Raw genomic sequence first — 25,902 nt, 5'->3', positions numbered from 1 at the left:
TTTAACAAGATTGAGGCTCCAAGGAGGAGCAACAGGTTTAAACACAGGCCTGATTCTGACCAGGGCCTGACAAAAAGACTGAACATCTGGCACACCCGCCAGATGCTTGTGTAACAAAATAGACAAAGCAGAAATCTGACCTTTCAAATAACTGACTGGCAATCCTTTTTCCAGACCTTACTGGAGAAAAGACATAATTCTAGGAATCCTGACCCTACTCCAAGAGTAGCCATTAGATTCACACCAATAAAGGTATTTACGCCATACCTTATGGTACATTTTTTGAGTAACAGGCTTGCGAGCCTGGATCATGGTTTCAATGACCGACTCAGAAAATCCACGCTTAGAAAGAACTAAGCATTCAATCTCTAAGCAGTCAGCTTTAGAGAAACGATATTTGGATAGAGGAATGGACCCCGAGTTAGAAGGTCCTTCCTCAGAGACAGCCCTCAAGGTGACATCTTCACTAGGTCTGCATACCAGATCTTGCGAGGCCATGCAGGAGTTATTAGAATTACCAACGCTCTCTCCTGTGATACGAGCAAAGACTCGTGGAAGGAGCGCAAACAGAGGAAACAGATATGCTAGACCGAAATCCCATGTGACCACCAGAGCATCTATCAGAGCTGCCTGAGAATCTCTTGGCCTTGAACCGTACCTTGGAAGCGTGGCGTTCTGACAAGACGCCATCAGATCCAACTCTGGTACCTCCCACTTGAGTTAACCTGGAGAAAACCTCCGGATGGAGAGCCCACTCCCAGTGATAAAAAGTATGTCTGCTCAGAAAATCCGCCTCCCAGTTGTCCACTCCTGGAATGTGGATGGCAGATAAACAATTGTGAGCTCCCACCCACTGAATAATCCGAGCCACATCTTTCATGGCTAAGGAACTCTGTGTTTCTCCCTGGTGGTTGATGTAAGCCACTGAGGTGATATTGTCCGATTGGAACCTGGTAAACCGGGCTAAGGGCAATTGAGGCCAAGCATCAGAGCATTGTAAATCGCTCTCAACGCCAAGCTGTTTATCGGAAAAGCAGACTCCTCCCGAGTCCAAAGTCCCTGCGCCTTTAACGAGTCCCAGAGTGATCCTCCGCCCATTCGATGATTTTTGGATACCTTTTTCATCGCCAAGGAACTCCTTGTTCCCCCCTGATGGTTGATCTAAGCTATAGTCATGTTGTCTGACCGGAATCTTGTGAATCCGGCCTTCGCTAGTTGAGGCCAAGCCCGGAGAGCATTGAATATCGCTCTCAGTTCCAGGATGTTGATCGGGAGAAGAGACTCTTCCCGAGACCATAAACCCTGAGCTTTCAGGGAATCCCAGACCGTGCCCCAGCCTAATAGACTGGCGTCGGTCGTGACAATGACCCACTCTGGTCTGCGGAAACTCATTCCCTGAGACAGGTGATCCTGGGACAACCAACAACGGAGTGAGTCTCTGGTCATCTGGTCTACTTGAATCTTTGGAGACAAGTCTGTATAGTCCCCATTCCACTGCTTGAGCATGCACAGTTGTAATGGTCTTAGATGAATTCGAGCAAAAGGAACTATGTCCATTGCTGCAACCATCAACCCTACTACTTCCATGCACTGAGCTATGGAAGGCTGCAGAATAGAGTGAAGAACTTGACAAGCGTTTAGAAGCTTTGACTTTCTGACTTCTGTCAGGAAGATCTTCATTTCTAAAGAATCTATTATTGTTCCCAAAAAGGGAACTCTTGTCGACGGAGACAGGGAACTCTTTTCTACATTCACCTTCCACCCGTGAGATCTGAGAAAGGCTAGAACAATGTCTGTATGAGCCTTTGCCTTGGAAAGAGACGACGCTTGAATTAGAATGTCGTCCAGATAAGGTGCCACTGCAATGCCCCTTGGTCTTAGAACTGCTAGAAGGGACCCGAGCACCTTTGTGAAAATTCTGGGAGCAGTGGCTAGTCCGAATGGGAGAGCCACGAACTGATAATGTTTGTCCACAAAGGCGAACCTTAGGAACTGATGATGATCTTTGTGGATAGGAATATGTAGATACGCATCCTTTAAATCCACGGTAGTCATATATTGACCCTCCTGGATTGTAGGTAAAATTGTTCGAATGGTTTCCATTTTGAACGATGGAACTCTGAGAAATTTGTTTAGAATTTTTAAATCCAGAATTGGTCTGAAAGTTCCCTCTTTTTTGGGAACTACAAACAGATTTGAGTAAAACCCCTGACCTTGTTCCACAGTTGGAACTGGGTGTATCACTCCCATCTTTAACAGGACTTCTACACAATGTAAGAATGCCTGTCTCTTTATTTGGTTTGAAGATAAGTGAGACATGTGGAACCTTCCCCTTGGGGGTAGTTCCTTGAATTCTAGAAGATAACCCTGAGAGACTATTTCTAGTGCCCAGGGATCCTGAACATCTCTTGCCCAAGCCTGAGCAAAGAGAGAGAGTCTGCCCCCTACTAGATCCGGTCCCGGATTGGGGGCTACCCCTTCATGCTGTTTTGGTAGCAGCAGCAGGCTTCTTGGCCTGTTTACCCTTGTTCCAGCCTTGCATTGGTTTCCAAGCTGGTTTAGTCTGGGAAGCGTTACCCTCTTGTCTAGAGGCTGCAGAGTTGGAAGCCGGTCCGTTCCTGAAATTGCGAAAGGAACGAAAATTGGACTTATTCTTAGCCTTGAAAGGCCTATCTTGTGGGAGGGCATGGCCCTTTCCCCCAGTGATGTCTGAAATAATTTATTTCAATTCTGGCCCAAAAAGGGTCTTACCTTTGAAAGGGATATTAAGCAATTTTGTCTTGGAAGATACATCCGCCGACCAAGACTTTAGCCAGAGCGCTCTACGCGCCACAATTGCAAACCCTGAATTTTTCGCCGCTAATCTCGCTAACTGCAAAGCGGCGTCTAAAATAAAGGAATTAGCTAACTTAAGTGCGTGAATTCTGTCCATGACCTCCTCATATGGAGTCTCCCTACCGAGTGACTTTTCAAGTTCCTCGAACCAGAACCACGCCACTGTAGTGACAGGAATAATGCACGAAATAAGTTGAAGGAGGTAACCTTGCTGTACAAAAATCTTTTTAAGCAAACCCTCCAATTTTTTATCCATAGGATCTTTGAAAGCACAATTGTCCTCAATGGGAATGGTCGTGCGTTTGGCTAGTGTAGAAACCGCCCCCTCGACCTTAGGGACTGTTTGCCATGTGTCCTTCCTGGGGTCGACCATGGGGAACAATTTCTTAAATATAGGAGGAGGGACAAAAGGTATGCCTGGCTTCTCCCACTCCTTATTCACTATGTCCGCCACCCTCTTAGGTATCGGAAAGGCATCAGGGTGCACCGGGACCTCTAGGAACTTGTCCATCTTGCACAATTTTTCTGGAATGACCAGATTGTCACAATCATCCAGAGTAGATAGCACCTCCTTAAGTAATGCGCGGAGATGCTCTAATTTAAATTTAAATGTCACCACATCAGGTTCTGCCTGCTGAGAAATTCTTCCTGTATCAGAAATTTCTCCATCTGACAAACCCTCCCTCACTGCCACTTCAGACTGGTGTGAGGGTATGACAGATAAATTATCATCAGCGCCCTCCTGCTCTACAGTGTTTAAAACTGAGCAATCGCGCTCTCTCTGAAATGCTGGCATTTTGGATAAAATATTAGCTATTGAGTTATCCATTACTGCCGTTACTATGCAACAATTGACAAGCATTGGCGCGCTAAAGAATAAAAAACTACAACTAAACACCACATACTCTTCACCATCTCCGTGGAGATGCTACTTGTTCAGAGCGGCAAAGAGAATGACTGGGGGGCGGAGCCTGAGGAGGGGCTACATGGACAGCTTTTGCTGTGCTCTTTGCCATTTCCTGTTGGGGAAGAGAATATTCCCACAAGTAATGGATGACGCCGTGGACTGGACACACCAATGTTGGAGAAATATAAAGCACTTACTTGCAGTCTAGCTGTCCAGTAGGACGAAAGCTTACATGGTGTGAAAGAACAAATACTCCTTACAGAGACCGGTAGGAAAAAAAAAAAAAGAACGGAAAAGCCAACTCTGGCTTTCTATAGCAAGGGCAGCAATGTGTTAGGAAATTGCGAGGTAGTCCTTGCTTTTTTCCTAACTGCTTAAAAGCAACCACTACTCTCTACTGAAGAGATTAACGTGGACTAAGCTAAACCCCAAATAATCCTTGCTTGCAGGGAAAAATACCCAAAAAAGTAATTAATTTCTTCAGACACCAAACTTCACCTCTTCCATTGACAGAGGCAAAGAGAATGACTGTGGATTATGGGTAGGCGAGTGACACTTGGCAGCTTTGCTGTGGTGGTCTTTGCCTCCTCCAGCTGGCCAGGAGTGATATTCCCATTAGTAATTAATGACGGACTTTCCATATCTTAGGAAAGAAAAGCTGGTTAAAATGTTTTATATTTAAAAAAAAAAATCTTATGAAAAAAAAAACACAAACATTACAATTGTTGCATGTCAATTTAACAGTAATAGTGGCAGACATTTAAAAAAAAAATGCTGAAACAATACTAAAACTAATTGAAGGTTACAAACACCCACCTTACACAATATTTCAACAGGAGTGGACATCTTCTTTTCACTAATCTTTTCGTATTTCTGTTTCTTTGTAGCAGCCTGCGGAACATGTGGTTTACAATATAAAAACGTTGTGCATTACTACATTAAGCCGGGAAGCAAAGCAAAATTGATTTACTAATGGAATGTCCTAGATCATACTTGACCCTACTCTTTCCACTTAATCCAAGTATGTTGCCTGTTAAAAGGGACAGTGTACTCCAGAATTGTTATCGTTTAAAAAGATAATCCCTTTATTACCCATTCCCCAGTTTTGCATAACTATCAGTTATATTAATATCCAACTCTTATTACTGTAGTGACATAGCTTAGAGATTTTATCCCTGGAATTAAAACACCAGGCCTTATTCATATAAGAAATCCCCCCCATCCCCAATACATCTTTAGCAGTGTTGCACAAATTGCCGTTGCGGTAGCTAGAGTTGCCGTGTATTAATTTCACAGTATATATGTGTATATTAGCCTGTAAATATTCAACTTATTACAGCATATGTATTGGTTCCTATTAAAAAAGAGTTTGTTGCCTAGAGGGCTGTTGTAATCACTACCATGCATGAATAGCACCAAATTGGCAGATCAGTGCTATCACACATACATAGAAACTAATTGTAACAACCAAGATCACAAGTGCGCACACAACCAAACTGCTCTGTGCAAAAGAAGGGGGCTGATCTGAAACACAGTAAATTTGCACAATCCTGTCTAATTCATTTTGTATAAATCCAGTTGTTTAGAATTTAAACAAAGCTATACTATCATAATACATAGATATGTCATACAGAATACTTCATGAAATATAAACACACCATTTCTTTATTTTTGTAGAAAGTACTGAATTAATGACCTACCTTCAGTCCTTGCCAAGGAAGGCTTGTTCTGTTGAAATACATTAGCACATATCCTAGAGACTCCATATCATCACGGCGACTGTATTAAAGAAATAAAATGATAAAATTTTCATGATCCAATTCGATTTTTAGATAGTTTAAATTTACAGTATAAATCACTACTTGCTACAATCCCAAGTTTTACAAGATACCACAATATTAAAGAGCCAGCTATGCATGCTTAAAAAAAGGGACATAAGTCAAAATTAAACTCACGATTCAGATAGAGCATGCAATTTTAAAAATGTTTTGTAATTAACTTCCATTAAATTATGCAGTCTTTATATTTACACTTTGAGTCACCAGCTTCTGCTGAGCATGTGCAAGACTCGGAATATATACGTATATGCATTTGTAACTGGCTGATGGCTACCACATGATGTTAGAGGAGTGGAAATAGACATAAACAAGATAAATGAGGTAAAGTGGACAGAAAGACAAATGTAGACTATTCTGTTTGGCCTGTGTGCTTTTAATTGAATGCACAATGAAGTTTGGTTTTTATTTTATGTTCATTTACAAGGCTTTATGGACCCTCTTCTAATTTAGAAATAGACACAACTGAAATGTCATGGGGAAGTAATAAATCTACTACTCATTTGAAAATCAGACAGCGCTGTTGCAATGTATTGTATATTTATCATGCATTTGTTGATTATGCAAATCTACTGTATTTACTGGCCCTTTAACTTGGAAAAGTGTGTACATAGATTAGAATCGTCCCGTTTTACACAATACATTTTTGAAGTGACGTCACTCATGACATTCTTTTTACTACTACTTTTGCGCAACACTTTTGAAATGCTACACCCAAAACCTAGTCTAATGCATCTTTTTTATTCAAAACTAGTTTATTAAACAGACCTGAGAGGCAGTATAAAACAGAAGCCAACTTCATATTTTGGAACCAAATAAGTTTTTTGTTTTTTTTCAAAAGCATTTGTAGAAAAACATTTAAAAACTGCTAATGTTGCCTAAAAAAAAAAAAAAAAAAAAAAAAAAAAAAAAAAAAAACCTTCAATCCAACGATATTACAGAAAGTAATGCATGGTATACATACATTACATATAGGAATAATGTTAGCTGTATATCTACCTTTGCTCAATTCCTAAATGAGCATTGATGCTAGCATAGCGGGCTGTACCAGTAAGGTTTTTATCTTCTCGGTATGGTATGTGCTGCCTCGTTCTGTTGTCTCTGTACTTTTTGGCCAAACCAAAGTCTATAAGGAATAACTTAGGAAGAAAGAAAAATTGTAAGTCAACAAAAATACATAGTACAAAGAAAAATTGAAACACTGCATGCATAAATTTTAAAAAGGAAGTGCATATTTGAAGGGAATGTGGTTTCTGCTTAACCCAACAATTGTGGAAGGCAGTCAAATATATAAACCCATCTACACTATTCTAGAAGGTAAGTCCCATAAGTATTTACTATGGAGTATTATTCAGTTCTTCAAAATAAGACACATTTCATAATTCATGTGAAGTGCTTATTTAGAAAGAGAACAATTTTATAATTGAAAATTAGTACAAGCCTTTTTCACTAATGAGCACAATGAAGCAGTTTTAATTTATATATGGTCAAAGCCATACATACATGCATGCATGCAAAAGAAGACTGCACTCACCAGGACTTTTCAAAGATTTATTTCCTAAGTTGTGAACGTTTTCGGGGGTTTAGCCCCTTCCTCAGACATACAAAAAACAAAATTTATGTTTACCTGATAAATTTATTTCTTTGGCACGAGTCCACGTATCATCTAATTACTATTGGGAATATCACTCCTGCCCAGCAGGAGGCAGCAAAGCTGTTAAATATCATCTCCCTTCCCTCCCACCCCAGTCATTCGACTGAAGTAAATGAAAGGAAGCAACAAGGTGCAGAGGTGTCTGACGTTTAACACATAACCACAAACTGTCTCAACAGGGCAGGCCGTGGACTCATTGTGTCAAGACATAAATACATTTTTCAGGTAAGCATAAATTTTGTTTTTTTTTCTAATGACACAAAGAGTCCACGGATCATCTAATTACTATTGGGAATCAATAGAGTACACAGATAAGGGAGGGACAAGACAGGGAACCTAAACAGAAGGCACCACTGTTTAAAGAACCTTTCTCCCAAAAGAAGCCTCCGCCGAGGCAAAAGTATCAAATTTGTAAAATTTAGAAAGAAAAAAAAAAAAAGTGATGAGGACCAAGTTGCACCTTGCAAATCTGTTCCATAAAAGCTTAAATTTTTGAATGCCCAGAAAGAGGAAACCGTCCTCATAGAATAAGCCGTGATTCTCTCAGGAGGCTGCTGTCCAGCAGTTTCATAGGCAAAGCGAATGATACTCCTCAGCCACAAAGAAAGTAGCCGGAGCTTTCTGCCCCTTAAAGGGACAGTTTACTCAAAAATTTTCTCCCCTTTAATTTGTTTCCAATGATCCACTTTACCTGCTGGAGTGTATTAAATTGTTTACAAGTAGCTCCTTTACCCTTATATTGGCATTTGAAACTGTTGATTTAGCATGTGGTATCCCCACCTATTCTGAAAGTTTGTGGCCGCGCGTACCAGCTGTAGATAAGCTGTGTAAACACAGCCAGAAGCAGAAATTACACTCCCAGTGCGATATAGCAGAGATAAGGTAATAAAATGTTGATTTTCCATTGTTCTCTCAAAGTACTGGTGATTGTTTTAAGGACAGATATAAGATAAAGAAGCAGGTATATTTGCACAATGTGATACAGTAATGATATCGGATTATACCTACAAGCTCAACCCATTTTATTAGGTTGTGGCTTCAAAACACAAAATCAGAGCTTTAATATACACAAATAAGCCTTAAAAAGCTAATTTTCATACATTTTTTACTCTGCAGTTGGTAAAAAAAAGCAATTGTAAACACATTAAGGGAAAAAATATTTTACAGTATACTGTCCCTTTAAGTTTCCCAGAGAAAACCAGAGAGCAGAAGACTGGTGAAAATCCTTAGTCGCCTGTAGATAGAACTTTAACGCACGTCTAGTAGCATATAAAACTTTAAGAAAAATTACCATCAATATTTAAATTCCAGTGTGTTAGACAAAAGGCAAACAAAATGTATCTGAAGAGCATGAAAAAGGAAATTTATGCTTGCCTGATAAATGTATTTCTTTTACGATATGACGAGTCCACGGATTTCATCCTTACTTATGGGATTTCGCCTCCTGGTCAGCAGGAGGAGGCAAAGAGCACCACAGCAGAGCTGTATATATAGCTCATCCCTTCCCTCCCACTCCAGTCATTCGACAGAAGTTAGGAAGAGAAATGAAAAGCCAAGGTGCAGAGGTGACTGAAGTTTAACAAAAAATAAATACCTGTCTTAGAAATAACAGGGTGGGCCGTGGACTCGTCATATCGTAAAATAAATAAATTTATCAGGTAAGCATAAATTTCCTTTTCTTTTACAAGATATGACGACTCCACGGATTTCATCCTTACTTATGGGATACAATACCAAAGCAACAGGACACGGATGAAAGGGAGGGACAAGACAGGAACCTAAACAGAAGGCACCACTGCTTGAAGAACCTTTCTCCCAAAAACAGCCTCGGATGAGACAAAAGTATCAAATTTGTAAAATTTGGAAAAAAGTGTGAAGAGACGATCAAGTTGCAGCCTTGCAAATCTGTTCAACAGAAGCATCGTTTTTAAATGCCCATGAGGAAGCCACAGCCCTAGTAGAATGAGCCCTAATTCTTTCAGGCGGCTGCTGTCCAGCAGTCTCATATGCCAAACGGATGATACTCTTCAGCCAAAAAGAGGCAGCCATAGCTTTCTGGCCCCTACATCTTCCAGAAAAAACAACAAATAATGAAGATAATTGACGAAATTCTTTAGTCGCCTGCAAGTAAAACTTCAAAGCACAAACTACGTCCAAGTTATGTAACAGACGCTCCTTCTTAGAAGGATTAGGACACAAGGAAGGAACAACTATTTCCTGATTAATATTCTTATTAGAAACAACCTTAGGAAGGAAACCGGGTTTGGTACGTAAAACTACCTTATCAGAATGGAAAATAAGATAAGGAGAAACACATTGTAAAGCTGAAAGTTCCGAAACTCTGCGAGCAGAAGAAATAGCAACCAAAAATAAAAACTTTCCAAGATAACTTAATATCTATGGAATGCATAGGTTCAAACGGAACCCCTTGAAGAACATTAAGAACTAAATTCAAACTCCAAGGAGGAGCAATTGGTCTAAACACAGGCCTGATTCTAGTCAGAGCCTGACAAAAAGATTGAACATCTGATAAGATGTTTGTGCAGCAAAATAGACAAAGCAGAAATCTGTCCCTTTAAGGAACTTGCAGACAACCCTTTCTCCAATCCCTCTTGGAGAAAAGATAAAATCCTGGGAATCCAAACCCTACTCCATGAGTAGCCCTTGGATTCACACCAATAAAGATATTTACGCCATATCTTATGGTAAATTTTTCTAGTAACAGGCTTACGTTTCTGAATCAAGGTATCAATGACCGCATAAGAAAACCCTCGCTTAGATATAATCAAGCGTTCAATCTCCAAGCAGTTAGCTGCAGAGAAATTAGATTCGGATGATGGAAGGGTCCCTGAATGAGAAGGTCCTGCCTCAATGGAAGCTTCCACGGCGGCAGAGAGGACATGTCCACCAGATCGGCATAGCAAGTCCTGCAAGGCCACACAGGAGCGATGAGAATCACTGAAGCCCTCTCTCCTGTTTGATCCGAGCGATCACTCGGGGGTGGAGAGCAAACGGTGGAAACGCATAAGCTAGGTTGAACGACCAAGGCACTGGATCCGTATCTCAGTAGCTTGGCAATCAGATGAGATGCCATAAGATCCAGCTCTGGTCTGCCCCATCTGAGAATCAGGTTGGCAAATCAGGTTGGCAAAGACCTCCGGATGGAGATCCCACTCCCCCGGATGAAACGTCTGTCCACTCCTGGGATGTAGATTGCTGACAGATAAGAGTGAGCCTCCGCCCACCAAATTATTTTGGATACTTCTGTCATCGCTAAGGAACTCCTCGTTCCTCCCTGATGATTGATGTAAGCCACAGTCGTGATGTCCGATTGAAAAAGGATGAATTTGGCCGCAGCCAACTGAGGCCAAGCCTGAAGCGCATTGAATATCGCTATCAATTCCAGAATATTGATTGGAAGTAGAGACTCCGACCGAGTCCACACACCCTGAGCCCTCCTTCCTTCGTGAAGATCCTGGGTGCTGTGGCCAGTCCGAAAGGAAGAGCCACGAACTGAAAAGGTTTGTCCAGGAAGGCAAACCTTACAAACTGGTGATGATCTCTGTGGATAGGAATATGCAGATATGCATCCTTTAAGTCCAAGGTAGTCATATATTGACCCTCCTGGATCAATGGAAGAATAGTCCGAATGGTATCCATCTTGAAAGATGGAACTGAGAAACTTGTTTAGACTTTTGAGGTCTAAAATGGGTCGGAATGTTTCCTCTTTTTTGGGAACTACAAAGAGATTTGAGTAAAACCCCTGTCCCTGCATTGGAACGGGACAGATTACTCCCATAGTGGAGAGGTCTCTTACACAACGTAAGAATGCCTCTCTTTTTATCTGGTCTACAGACAATCGTGAAACCTTCCCCTTGGAAAAGAATTTCTGAACTCCAGCTGATACCCCCGAGACATGATTTCCAGTGTCCAGGGATCCTGAACGTCTCTTATCCAAGCCTGGACAAAGAAAGAAAGTCTGCCCCCTACTAGATCCGGTCCCCGATTGGGGGCCGCCCCATCATGCTGTCTTGGGAGCAGCAGCTGGCTTTTTGGGTTGTTTACCCTTGTTCCAAGCCTGATTGGGTCTCCAGATGGACTTGGCTTGTGCAAAATTCCCTTCCTGTTTAGCGGAAGAAGAGGGGACTCCCTTGAAATTTCGAAAGGAACGAAAATTATTCTGTTTACCCCTTTGTTTAGCTGCTTTATCCTGAGGTAGGAGATGACCCTTACCTCCCGTAATGTTAGAAAATAGCTAGAAAATTACTTGATCGCCCCATTCGCGTTAAAAGCTATATTACATTCTCCAATTCAGAAGCTTCCTCAGAATATTTGCAGTCTTATCACTTTTAGAAATATAGTTTCAGCCTGGCAAAAGTTGTGCAATTATTGATATAGATTTTTCATTTTCTGAATGGCTCCCGATTGCAAATAATCCAAATTTTTGGCCAGGTCTCTATCAAAATGTTTTCAAAGACTGGGCTGATAAAGGTCTACTCTATGTAAAACAGTTATTTGATGAGAATGATCAATTATTAATGGCAGATGTTATTTTTAACAAATTTGATCTGCCTAGATTTAATCTTTTTGCATATTTCCAAATCCGCCACTTTATCTCGTCACATAGCTGGTCTTGTTCGTCTTTTGCCGCCTGGTCGGATATTAAGCTCGCTGTACAAAAATTCGTTGCAGGAAACTCTTCGATATCCCTGATGTATGATATCATGTTGAATAAGCAGAGTCTCCTATTTAGGGATAATATTTGTAAGGCCTGGCTTCCTGTTATTCCCTCGGTAAATCATGAAAAAAATTACTCAGAGTTTTAATTCTCTACGTAAGTGTAAAGTTCCGACATCATGGAACGAATTCCACATGAAATTGATTAATAAGTTTTATCTCATGCCGTGGAAAGTTTCTAAATTTTATCCGACTTCGGCTAGTTTATGTCCTCGTTGTGCACATGAGAGGGCAGATTTGATTCACATGTTTTGGACATGTCCTATGGCAAGACAATTATGGTTAAAGGTTATTTTCTGGTTCAATAAGCTTTATAAAACAACAATTGGATTAGCTGCGGAAGATGTTATCTTTCTACTTCCGCCACAAGAGGCTGTTAATGATATTACTATAAATAGTTTAAATACTATTATTTTGACTGTTAGATATTGTTTACTTAAAAACTGGAAAGCTAGCCGTCTACCGGGATTAGCTATGGTCTTTAAAATGTTACAAGATCAAATTGTTTTTGAATCATACCATCTTTATGAAGCTTCGGAGAAACGAATCAAGAAGTTCCTCTGGAAATGGACGCCAGTTATCTTATCTTATTCACTTCCTTTGCAAAAGCGGATCCTCTCTTCTTTCCTATCTTCAGTAAGTTTTGCGGAACTAACTTTACTTAATATTTTTCCACACACTTGGATTACTATACGGTAGGCGTTCCCTGGTAAGCTGCGTGCTGGGGGGGAGAGGGTGGCGTCCGGGGTGGGGAGGGAGAGAGAAATATTGATTTTTATAAGTATTTTCCTTTTTTTTTTTCCCGAAGGCAAGGAATATGGACAGGAATGTAAGGAAAATCCATCTAAGGAAGGCATCAACTGTCTATTTTTTTAGTTATTTTAGACAGAAGCATTAATCATATTCCTTGTAGGCAGGTAGCTGTTTAGAACCATTCAATCTGTGTGAAGATTGGAATTAGTGTTGATGATTTCCACAATGTTAATGTATTTGTTTAGATGTGTACAGATTTGCTAGATATATAGAGATGTGGAGCTGTGTCTCCAGACAAGATGTACGAAATGCTGTTTTTTTTTCTTTTTTTCTTCTTTTTGTATGATTTATTCCCTATGTACCAAATAATGAATAAAAAATGATTTAAAAAAAAAAAAAAAAAAAAAAACATAATTTATGTAAGAACTTACCTGATAAATTCATTTCTTTCATATTAGCAAGAGTCCATGAGCTAGTGACGTATGTGATATACATTCCTACTAGGAGGGGCAAAGTTTCCCAAACCTCAAAATGCCTATAAATACACCCCTCACCACACCCACAATTCAGTTTAACGAATAGCCAAGAAGTGGGGTGATAAAAAAAGTGTGAAAGCATATAAAATAAGGAATTGGAATAATTGTGCTTTATACAAAAATCATAACCACCACAAAAAAGGGTGGGCCTCATGGACTCTTGCTAATATGAAAGAAATGAATTTATCAGGTAAGTTCTTACATAAATTATGTTTTCTTTCATGTAATTAGCAAGAGTCCATGAGCTAGTGACGTATGGGATAATGATTACCCAAGATGTGGATCTTTCCACGCACGAGTCACTAGAGAGGGAGGGATAAAATAAAGACAGCCAATTCCTGCTGAAAATAATCCACACCCAAAATAAAGTTTAATGAAAAACATAAGCAGAAGATTCAAACTGAAACCGCTGCCTGAAGTACTTTGCTACCAAAAACTGCTTCAGAAGAAGAAAATACATCAAAATGGTAGAATTTAGTAAAAGTATGCAAAGAGGACCAAGTTGCTGCTTTGCAAATCTGATCAATCGAAGCTTCATTCCTAAATGCCCAGGAAGTAGAAACTGACCTAGTAGAATGAGCTGTAATCCTTTGAGGCGGAGTTTTACCCGACTCAACATAGGCAAGATGAATTAAAGATTTCAACCAAGATGCCAAAGAAATGGCAGAAGCTTTCTGGCCTTTTCTAGAACCGGAAAAGATAACAAATAAACTAGAAGTCTTTCGGAAAGACTTAGTAGCTTCAACATAATATTTCAAATATTTAAATATTTCAACATCCAAAGAATGTAACGATTTCTCCTTAGAATTCTTAGGATTAGGACATAATGAAGGAACCACAATTTCTCTACTAATGTTGTTGGAATTCACAACTTTAGGTAAAAATTCAAAAGAAGTTCGACAACACTGCCTTATCCTGATGAAAAATCAGAAAAGGATACTCACAAGAAAGAGCAGATAATTCAGAAACTCTTCTGGCAGAAGAGATTGCCAAAAGGAACAAAACTTTCCAAGAAAATAATTTAATGTCCAATGAATGCATAGGTTCAAACGGAGGAGCTTGAAGAGCCCCTAGAACCAAATTCAAACTCCAAGGAGGAGAAATTGACTTAATGACAGGTTTTATACGAACCAAAGCTTGTACAAAACAATGAATATCAGGAAGATTAGCAATCTTTCTGTGAAAAAGAACAGAAAGAGCAGAGATTTGTCCTTTCAAGGAACTTGCAGACAAACCTTTATCTAAACCATCCTGAAGAAACTGTAAAATTCTTGGAATTCTAAAAGAATGCCAAGAAAAATGATGAGAAAGACACCAAGAAATATAAGTCTTCCAGACTCTATAATATATCTCTCTGGATACAGATTTACAAGCCTGTAACATAGTATTAATCACAGAGTCAGAGAAACCTCTTTGACCAAGAATCAAGCGTTCAATCTCCATACCTTTAAATTTAAGGATTTGAGATCCTGATGGAAAAAAGGACCTTGCGACAGAAGGTCTGGTCGTAGCGGAAGAGTCCACTGATGGCAAGAGGCCATCCGGACAAGATCCGCATACTAAAACCTGTGAGGCCATGCCGGAGCTACCAGCAGAACAAACTAGCATTCCTTCAGAATCTTGGAGATTACTCTTGGAAGAAGAACTAGAGGCGGAAAGATATAAGCAGGATGATACTTCCAAGGAAGTGATAATGCATCCACTGCTTCCGCCTGAGGATCCCGGGATCTGGACAGATACCTGGGAAGTTTCTTGTTTAGATGAGACGCCATCAGATCTATTTCTGGAAGCTCCCATATTTGAACAATCTGAAGAAATACCTCTGGGTGAAGAGACCATTCGCCCGGATGCAACGTTTGGCGACTGAGATAATCCGCTTCCCAATTGTCTATACCTGGGATATGAACCGCAGAGATTAGACAGGAGCTGGATTCCGCCCAAACCAGAATTCGAGATACTTCTTTCATAGCCAGAGGACTGTGAGTCCCTCCTTGATGATTGATGTATGCCACAGTTGTGACATTGTCTGTCTGAAAACAAATGAACGATTCTCTCTTCAGAAGAGGCCAAGACTGAAGAGCTCTGAAAATTGCACGGAGTTCCAAAATATTGATCGGTAATCTCACCTCCTGAGATTCCCAAACTCCTTGTGCCGTCAGAGAACCCCACACAGCTCCCCAACCTGTGAGACTTGCATCTGTTGAAATTACAGTCCGGGTCGGAAGCACAAAAGAAGCCCCCTGAATTAAACGATGGTGATCTGTCCACCACGTTAGAGAGTGTCGTACAATCGGTTTTAAAGATATTAATTGAGATATCTTTGTGTAATCCCTGCACCATTGATTCAGCATACAGAGCTGAAGAGGTCGCATGTGAAAACGAGCAAAGGGGATCGCGTCCGATGCAGCAGTCATAAGACCTAGAATTTCCATGCATAAGGCTACCGAAGGGAATGATTGTGACTGAAGGTTTCGACAAGCTGAAATCAATTTTAGACGCCTCTTGTCTGTTAAAGACAGAGTCATGGACACTGAATCTATCTGGAAACCCAGAAAAGTTACCCTTGTCTGAGGAATCAATGAACTTTTTGGTAAATTGATCCTCCAACCATGATCTTGAAGAAACAACACAAGTCGATTCGTATGAGATTCTGCTAAATGTAAAGACTGAGCAAGTACCAAGATATCGTCCAAATAAGGAAATACCACAATACCCTGTTCTCTGATTACAGACAGAAGGGCACCGAGAACTTTTGTAAAAATTCTTGGAGCTGTAGCTAGGCCAAACGGCAGAGCCACAAACTGGTAATGCTTGTCCAGAAAAGAGAATCACAGGAACTGATAATGATCTGGATGAATCGGAATATGCAGATAAGCATCCTGTAAATCTATTGTGGACATATAATGCCCTTGCTGAACAAAAGGCAAGATAGTCCTTACAGTTACCATTTTGAATGTTGGTATCCTTACATAACGATTCAATATTTTTAGATCCAGAACTGGTCTGAAGGAATTCTCCTTCTTTGGTACAATGAAGAGATTTGAATAAAACCCCATCCCCTGTTCCAGAACTGGAACTGGCATAATTACTCCAGCCAACTCTAGATCTGAAACACAATTCAGAAATGCTTGAGCTTTCACTGGATTTACTGGGACACGGGAAAGAAAAAATCTCTTTGCAGGAGGTCTCATCTTGAAACCAATTCTGTACCCTTCTGAAACAATGTTCTGAATCCAAAGATTGTGAACAGAATTGAACCAAATTTCTTTGAAAAAACGTAACCTGCCCCCTACCAGCTGAGCTGGAATGAGGGCCGCACCTTCATGTGGACTTAGAAGCAGGTTTTGCCTTTCTAGAAGGCTTGGATTTATTCCAGACTGGAGATGGTTTCCAAACTGAAACTGCTCCTGAGGATGAAGGATCAGGCTTTTGTTCTTTGTTGAAACGAAAGGAACGAAAACGATTATTAGCCCTGTTTTTACCCTTAGATTTTTTATCCTGTGGTAAAAAAGTTCCTTTCCCACCAGTAACAGTTGAGATAATGGAATCCAACTGAGAACCAAATAATTTGTTACCCTGGAAAGAAATGGAAAGTAGAGTTGATTTAGAAGCCATATCAGCATTCCAAGATTTAAGCCATAAAGCTCTTCTAGCTAAAATAGCTAGAGACATAAACCTGACATCAACTCTGATATCAAAAATGGCATCACAGATAAAATTATTAGCATGCTGAAGAAGAATAATATTATGAGAATCATGATCTGTTACTTGTTGCGCTAAAGTCTCCAACCAAAAAGTTGAAGCAGCAGCAACATCAGCCAAAGATATAGCAGGTCTAAGAAGATTACCTGAACACAGATAAGCTTTTCTTAGAAAGGACTAAATTTTCCTATCTAAAGGATCTTTAAACGAAGTACCATCTGACGTAGGAATAGTAGTACGTTTAGCAAGGGTAGAAATAGCCCCATCAACTTTAGGGATTTTGTCCCAAAATTCTAATCTGTCAGACGGCACAGGATATAATTGCTTAAAACGTTTAGGAGTAAAGGAATTACCAAATTTATCCCATTCTCTGGAAATTACTTCAGAAATAGCATTAGGAACAGGAAAAACTTCTGGAATAATCACAGGAGATTTAAACACCTTATCTAAACGTTTAGAATTAGTATCAAGAGGACCAGAATCCTCTATTTCTAAAGCAATTAGTACTTCTTTAAGTAAACGACGAATAAATTCCATTTTAAAATATATGAAGATTTATCAGTATCAATCTCGGAGACAGAATCCTCTGAACCAGAAGAGTCATCAGAATGATGATGTTCATTTAAAAATTCATCTGTAGAGAGAGAAGTTTTAAAAGATTTTTTATGTTTACTAGAAGGAGAAATAACAGACAGCCTTCTTGATGGATTCAGAAACAAAATCTCTTATGTTATCAGGAACATTCTGCACCTTAGATGTTGAGGGAACTGCAACAGGCAATGGTACATTACTAAAGGAAATATTATCTGCTTTAACAAGTTTGTCATGACAATTAATACAAACAACAGCCGGAGGAATAGCTACCAAAAGTTTACAGCAGATACACTTAGCTTTGGTAGTTCCAGCACTAGACAGCGATTTTCCTGAAGTATCTTCTGACTCAGATGCAACGTGAGACATCTTGCAATATGTAAGAGAAAAAACAACATATAAAGCAAAATTGATCAAATTCCTTAAATGACAGTTTCAGGAATGGGAAAAAAAGCCAATAAACAAGCTTCTAGTAACCAGAAGCAAAGAAAAAATCAGACTGAAATAATGTGGAGACAAAAGCGACGCCACATCCGGAACGCCGACATTTTTGGCGCAAAAGGACGTCAAAAAATGACGCAACTTCCGGCGACACGTATGACGCCGGAAACAGAAAAGATTTTTTGCGCCAAAAAAGTCCGCGCCAAGAATGACGCAATAAAATGAAGCATTTTCAGCCCCCGCGAGCCTAACAGCCCACAGGGAAAAAAAGTCAAATTTTTAAGGTAAGAAAAAATGATTGATTCAAACGCATTATCCCAAATATGAAACTGACTGTCTGAAAATAAGGAATGTTGAACATTCTGAGTCAAGGCAAATAAATGTTTGAATACATATATTTAGAACTTTATAAATAAAGTGCCCAACCATAGCTTAGAGTGTCACAGAAAATAAGATTTACTTACCCCAGGACACTCATCTACATGTTTGTAGAAAGCCAAACCAGTACTGAAACGAAAATCAGCAGAGGTAATGGTATATAAATAAGAGTATATCGTCGATCTGAAAAGGGAGGTAAGAGATGAATCTCTACGACCGATAACAGAGAACCTATGAAATAGACCCCGTAGAAGGAGATCACTGCATTCAAATAGGCAATACTCTCCTCACATCCCTCTGACATTCACTGCACGCTGAGAGGAAAACCGGGCTCCAACTTGCTGCGGAGCGCATATCAACGTAGAATCTAGCACAAACTTACTTCACCACCTCCATAGGAGGCAAAGTTTGTAAAACTGAATTGTGGGTGTGGTGAGGGGTGTATTTATAGGCATTTTGAGGTTTGGGAAACTTTGCCCCTCCTGGTAGGAATGTATATCCCATACGTCACTAGCTCATGGACTCTTGCTAATTACATGAAAGAAATTATTTCTTTCAAGTCAGGCCCGAATAGGGTCTTTCCTTTGAAAGGAATAGCCAAAAGCTTGGACTTAGAGGACACATCAGCAGACCAATACTTTAACCATAAAGCTCTACGCGCAAAAACATAATTTATGCTTACCTGATAAATTCCTTTCTTCTGTAGTGTGATCAGTCCACAGGTCATCATTACTTCTGGGATATTACTCCTCCCCAACAGGAAGTGCAAGAGGATTCGCCCAGCAGATTTGCATATAGCCCCTCCCCTCTACGTCACTCCCAGTCATTCGACCAAGGACCAACGAGAAAGGAGAAGCCAAGGGTGAAGTGGTGACTGGAGTATAAATTAAAAAATATTTACCTGCCTTAAAAACAGGGCGGGCCGTGGACTGATCACACTACAGAAGAAAGGAATTTATCAGGTAAGCATAAATTATGTTTTCTTCTGTTAAGTGTGATCAGTCCACGGGTCATCATTACTTCTGGGATACCAATACCAAAGCAAAAGTACACGGATGACGGGAGGGATAGGCAGGCTCTTTATACAGAAGGAACCACTGCCTGAAGAACCTTTCTCCCAAAAATAGCCTCCGATGAAGCAAAAGTGTCAAATTTGGAAAATTTGGAAAAAGTATGAAGCGAAGACCAAGTTGCAGCCTTGCAAATCTGTTCAACAGAGGCCTCATTCTTGAAGGCCCAAGTGGAGGCCACAGCTCTAGTAGAATGAGCTGTAATTGTTTCAGGAGGCTGCTGTCCAGCAGTCTCATAAGCTAAACGAATTATGCTACGAAGCCAAAAAGAAAGAGAGGTAGCAGAAGCTTTTTGACCTCTCCTCTGCCCAGAGTAAATGACAGAGAAGACGTTTGTCGAAATTCCTTAGTTGCCTGTAAGTAAAATTTTAGAGCACGGACTACATCCAGGTTGTGCAGTTGACGTTCCTTCTTCGAAGAAGGATTTGGGCACAAAGAAGGAACAACAATCTCTTGATTGATATTCCTGTTAGTAACTACCTTAGGTAAGAACCCAGGTTTAGTACGCAGAACTACCTTATCCGAATGAAAAATCAAATAAGGAGAATCACAATGTAAGGCTGATAATTCAGAGACTCTTCGAGCCGAGGAAATAGCCATTAAAAATAGAACTTTCCAAGATAACAACTTTATATCAATGGAATGAAGGGGTTCAAACGGAACGCCCTGTAAAACATTAAGAACAAGGTTTAAACTCCATGGTGGAGCAACAGTTTTAAACACAGGCTTAATCCTGGCCAAAGCCTGACAAAAAGCCTGGACGTCAGGAACTTCTGACAGACGTTTGTGTAACAGAATGGACAGAGCTGAGATCTGTCCCTTTAATGAACTAGCAGATAAGCCCTTTTCTAAATCTTCTTGTAGAAAAGACAATATCCTAGGAATCCTAACCTTACTCCAAGAGTAACCTTTGGATTCACACCAATATAGGTATTTACGCCATATCTTATGGTAAATCTTTCTGGTAACAGGTTTCCTAGCCTGTATTAAGGTATCAATAACTGACTCAGAAAACCCACGTCTTGATAAAATCAAGCGTTCAATTTCCAAGCAGTCAGCTTCAGAGAAGTTAGATTTTGATGTTTGAAAGGACCCTGAATCAGAAGGTCCTGTGTCAGAGGTAGAGACCAAGGTGGACAGGATGACATGTCCACCAGGTCTGCATACCAAGTCCTGCGTGGCCATGCAGGTGCTATTAGAATCACTGATGCTCTCTCCTGTTTGATTCTGGCAATCAATCGAGGAAGCATCGGGAAGGGTGGGAACACGTAAGTCATCCTGAAGTCCCAAGGTGCTGTCAGTGCATCTATCAGGACTGCTCCTGGATCCCTGGATCTGGACCCGTAACGAGGAAGCTTGGCGTTCTGTCGAGACGCCATGAGATCTATCTCTGGTTTGCCCCAACGTCGAAGTATTTGGGAAAAGACCTCCGGATGAAGTTCCCACTCCCCCGGATGAAAAGTCTGACGACTTAAGAAATCCGCTTCCCAGTTCTCCACACCCGGGATGTGGATTGCTGACAGGTGGCAAGAGTGAGACTCTGCCCAGCGAATTATCTTTGATACTTCCATCATAGCTAGGGAGCGTCTTGTCCCTCCCTGATGGTTGATGTAAGCTACGGTCGTGATGTTGTCCGACTGAAACCTGATGAACCCCCGAGTTGTCAACTGGGGCCAAGCCAGGAGAGCATTGAGAACTGCTCTCAATTCCAGAATGTTTATTGGCAGGAGACTCTCCTCCTGACTCCATTGTCCCTGAGCCTTCAGAGAATTCCAGACGGCACCCCAACCTAGAAGGCTGGCGTCTGTTGTTACGATTGTCCAGTCTGTTCTGCTGAATGGCATCCCCCTGGACAGATGTGGCCGAGAAAGCCACCATAGAAGAGAATTTCTGGTCTCTTGATCCAGATTCAGAGAAGGGGATAAGTCTGAGTAATCCCCATTCCACTGACTTAGCATGCACAGTTGCAGTGGTCTGAGGTGTAAGCGTGCAAAGGGTACTATGTCCATTGCCGCTACCATTAAGCCGATTACCTCCATGCATTGAGCCACTGACGGGTGTTGAATGGAATGAAGGGTGCGGCAAGCACTTTGAAGTCTTGTTAGCCTGTCCTCTGTCAGGTAAATCTTCATTTCTACAGAATCTATAAGAGTCCCCAGGAAGGGAACTCTTGTGAGTGGAACGAGTGAACTTTTCTTTTCGTTCACCTTCCATCCATGTGACCTTAGAAATGCCAGTACTAACTCTGTATGAAACTTGGCAGTTTGAAAGCTTGAAGCTTGTATCAGAATGTCGTCTAGGTATGGAGCTACCGAGATTCCCCGCGGTCTTAGTACCGCCAGAAGAGCACCCAGAACCTTTGTGAAGATTCTTGGAGCTGTAGCCAACCCGAATGGAAGAGCCACAAACTGGTAATGCCTGTCTAGGAAGGCAAACCTTAGGTACCGGTAATGATCTTTGTGAATCTGTATGTGAAGGTAAGCATCTTTTAAATCTACAGTGGTCATGTACTGACCCTCTTTGATCATAGGTAAAATTGTCCGAATAGTCTCCATCTTGAACGATGGAACTCTTAGGAATTTGTTTAGGATCTTTAAGTCCAGGATTGGTCTGAAAGTTCCCTCTTTTTTGGGAACCACAAACAGATTTGAGTAAAACCCCTGTCCTTGTTCCGACCGTGGAACTGGATGGATTACTCCCATTAACAAGAGCTCTTGTACGCAGCGTAGAAACGCCTCTTTCTTTGTCTGGATTGATGACAACCTTGACAGATGAAATCTCTCTCTTGGAGGAGAGTATTTGAAGTCCAGAAGGTATCCCTGAGATATTATCTCTAGTGCCCAGGGATCCTGGACATCTCTTGCCCAAGCCTGGGCGAAGAGAGAAAGTCTGCCCCCCACAAGATCCGATCCCGGATCGGGGGCCCTCAATTCATGCTGTTTTAGGGGCAGCAGCCTGTTTCCTGGCCTGCTTGCCCTTGTTCCAAGACTGGTTAGGTTTCCAGCCTTGTCTGTAGCGAGCAACAGCTCCTTCCTGTTTTGGTGCAGAGGAAGTTGATGCTGCTCCTGCTTTGAAATTACGAAAGGAACGAAAATTAGACTGTCTAGCCTTAACTTTGGCTTTGTCCTGAGGCAGGGCATGGCCTTTACCTCCTGTAATGTCAGCAATAATCTCTTTCAACCCGGGCCCGAATAAGGTCTGCCCTTTGAAAGGTATATTAAGCAATTTAGACTTAGAAGTAACATCAGCTGACCAGGATTTTAGCCACAGCGCCCTGCGTGCCTGAATGGCGAATCCTGAATTCTTCGCCGTAAGTTTAGTTAAATGTACTACGGCCTCCGAAATGAATGAATTAGCTAGTTTAAGGACTCTAAGCCTGTCCGTAATGTCGTCCAGAGTAGCTGAACTAATGTTCTCTTCCAGAGACTCAATCCAGAATGCCGCTGCAGCCGTGATCGGCGCAATGCATGCAAGGGGTTGCAATATAAAACCTTGTTGAACAAACATTTTCTTAAGGTAACCCTCTAATTTTTTATCCATTGGATCTGAAAAACAGAATTTATGTTTACCTGATAAATTACTTTCTCCAACGGTGTGTCCGGTCCACGGCGTCATCCTTACTTGTGGGATATTCTCTTCCCCAACAGGAAATGGCAAAGAGCCCAGCAAAGCTGGTCACATGATCCCTCCTAGGCTCCGCCTACCCCAGTCATTCGACCGACGTTAAGGAGGAATATTTGCATAGGAGAAACCATATGGTACCGTGGTGACTGTAGTTAAAGAAAATAAATTATCAGACCTGATTAAAAAAAAACCAGGGCGGGCCGTGGACCGGACACACCGTTGGAGAAAGTAATTTATCAGGTAAACATAAATTCTGTTTTCTCCAACATAGGTGTGTCCGGTCCACGGCGTCATCCTTACTTGTGGGAACCAATACCAAAGCTTTAGGACACGGATGAAGGGAGGGAGCAAATCAGGTCACCTAAATGGAAGGCACCACGGCTTGCAAAACCTTTCTCCCAAAAATAGCCTCAGAAGAAGCAAAAGTATCAAACTTGTAAAATTTGGTAAAAGTGTGCAGTGAAGACCAAGTCGCTGCCCTACATATCTGATCAACAGAAGCCTCGTTCTTGAAGGCCCATGTGGAAGCCACAGCCCTAGTGGAATGAGCTGTGATTCTTTCGGGAGGCTGCCGTCCGGCAGTCTCGTAAGCCAATCTGATGATGCTTTTAATCCAAAAAGAGAGAGAGGTAGAAGTTGCTTTTTGACCTCTCCTTTTACCAGAATAAACAACAAACAAGGAAGATGTTTGTCTAAAATCCTTTGTAGCATCTAAATAGAATTTTAGAGCGCGAACAACATCCAAATTGTGAAACAAACGTTCCTTCTTTGAAACTGGTTTCGGACACAGAGAAGGTACGATAATCTCCTGGTTAATGTTTTTGTTAGAAACAACTTTTGGAAGAAAACCAGGTTTAGTACGTAAAACCACCTTATCTGCATGGAACACCAGATAAGGAGGAGAACACTGCAGAGCAGATAATTCTGAAACTCTTCTAGCAGAAGAAATTGCAACTAAAAACAAAACTTTCCAAGATAACACTTAATATCAACGGAATGCAAGGGTTCAAACGGAACCCCCTGAAGAACTGAAAGAACTAAATTGAGACTCCAAGGAGGAGTCAAAGGTTTGTAAACAGGCTTAATTCTAACCAGAGCCTGAACAAAGGCTTGAACATCTGGCACAGCGGCCAGCTTTTTGTGAAGTAACACAGACAGGGCAGAAATCTGTCCCTTCAGGGAACTTGCAGATAATCCTTTTTCCAATCCTTCTTGAAGGAAGGATAGAATCCTAGGAATCTTAACCTTGTCCCAAGGGAATCCTTTAGATTCACACCAACAGATATATTTTTTCCAAATTTTGTGGTAAATCTTTCTAGTTACAGGCTTTCTGGCCTGAACAAGAGTATCGATAACAGAATCTGAGAATCCTCGCTTCGATAAGATCAAGCGTTCAATCTCCAAGCAGTCAGCTGGAGTGAAACCAGATTCGGATGTTCGAACGGACCCTGAACAAGAAGGTCTCGTCTCAAAGGTAGCTTCCAAGGAGGAGCCGATGACATATTCACCAGATCTGCGTACCAAGTCCTGCGTGGCCACGCAGGAGCTATCAAGATCACCGACGCCCTCTCCTGATTGATCCTGGCTACCAGCCTGGGGATGAGAGGAAACGGCGGGAACACATAAGCTAGTTTGAAGGTCCAAGGTGCTACTAGTGCATCCACTAGAGCCGCCTTGGGATCCCTGGATCTGGACCCGTAGCAAGGAACTTTGAAGTTCTGACGAGAGGCCATCAGATCCATGTCTGGAATGCCCCACAGCTGAGTGACTTGGGCAAAGATTTCCGGATGGAGTTCCCACTCCCCCGGATGCAATGTCTGACGACTCAGAAAATCCGCTTCCCAATTTTCCACTCCTGGGATGTGGATAGCAGACAGGTGGCAGGAGTGAGACTCCGCCCATAGAATGATTTTGGTCACTTCTTCCATCGCCAGGGAACTCCTTGTTCCCCCCTGATGGTTGATGTACGCAACAGTTGTCATGTTGTCTGATTGAAACCGTATGAACTTGGCCCTCGCTAACTGAGGCCAAGCCTTGAGAGCATTGAATATCGCTCTCAGTTCCAGAATATTTATCGGTAGAAGAGATTCTTCCCGAGACCAAAGACCCTGAGCTTTCAGGGATCCCCAGACCGCGCCCCAGCCCATCAGACTGGCGTCGGTCGTGACAATGACCCACTCTGGTCTGCGGAAAGTCATCCCTCGTGACAGGTTGTCCAGGGACAGCCACCAACGGAGTGAGTCTCTGGTCCTCTGATTTACTTGTATCTTCGGAGACAAGTCTGTATAGTCCCCATTCCACTGACTGAGCATGCACAGTTGTAATGGTCTTAGATGAATGCGTGCAAAAGGAACTAAGTCCATTGCCGCTACCATCAACCCGATCACTTCCATGCACTGAGCTATGGAAGGAAGAGGAACGGAATGGAGTATCCGACAAGAGTCTAGAAGTTTTGTTTTTCTGGCCTCTGTCAGAAAAATCCTCATTTCTAAGGAGTCTATTATTGTTCCCAAGAAGGGAACCCTTGTTGACGGAGATAGAGAACTCTTTTCCACGTTCACTTTCCATCCGTGAGATCTGAGAAAGGCCAGGACAATGTCCGTGTGAGCCTTTGCTTGAGGAAGGGACGACGCTTGAATCAGAATGTCGTCCAAGTAAGGTACTACAGCAATGCCCCTTGGTCTTAGCACAGCTAGAAGGGACCCTAGTACCTTTGTGAAAATCCTTGGAGCAGTGGCTAATCCGAAAGGAAGCGCCACAAACTGGTAATGTTTGTCCAGGAATGCGAACCTCAGGAACCGATGATGTTCCTTGTGGATAGGAATATGTAGATACGCAT

At 41.5% G+C, this 25,902-nt stretch overlaps 1 protein-coding gene across 4 annotated transcripts in view; it reads right to left on the bottom strand.

The window, feature by feature from the left end:
- The window catches only part of CSNK1A1 (casein kinase 1 alpha 1), a 173,530-nt gene that overhangs the window by 63,536 nt on the left and 84,092 nt on the right, over positions 1-25,902 (bottom strand). For all 4 annotated transcript variants that reach the window (XM_053717101.1, XM_053717100.1, XM_053717102.1 and 1 more), the window contains 3 exons: positions 6,577-6,716; positions 5,443-5,521; positions 4,559-4,633 (listed from right to left, as the gene is read on the bottom strand). In XM_053717101.1, the coding sequence (XP_053573076.1) occupies positions 4,559-4,633; positions 5,443-5,521; positions 6,577-6,716 (294 nt within the window). The remainder of the gene's footprint in view (positions 1-4,558; positions 4,634-5,442; positions 5,522-6,576; positions 6,717-25,902) is intronic.

This window comes from Bombina bombina, chromosome 6 (assembly GCF_027579735.1).
Source record: "Bombina bombina isolate aBomBom1 chromosome 6, aBomBom1.pri, whole genome shotgun sequence".
NCBI lineage: Eukaryota > Metazoa > Chordata > Amphibia > Anura > Bombinatoridae > Bombina > Bombina bombina.
This window is presented reverse-complemented; position numbering and strand designations above follow the sequence as displayed.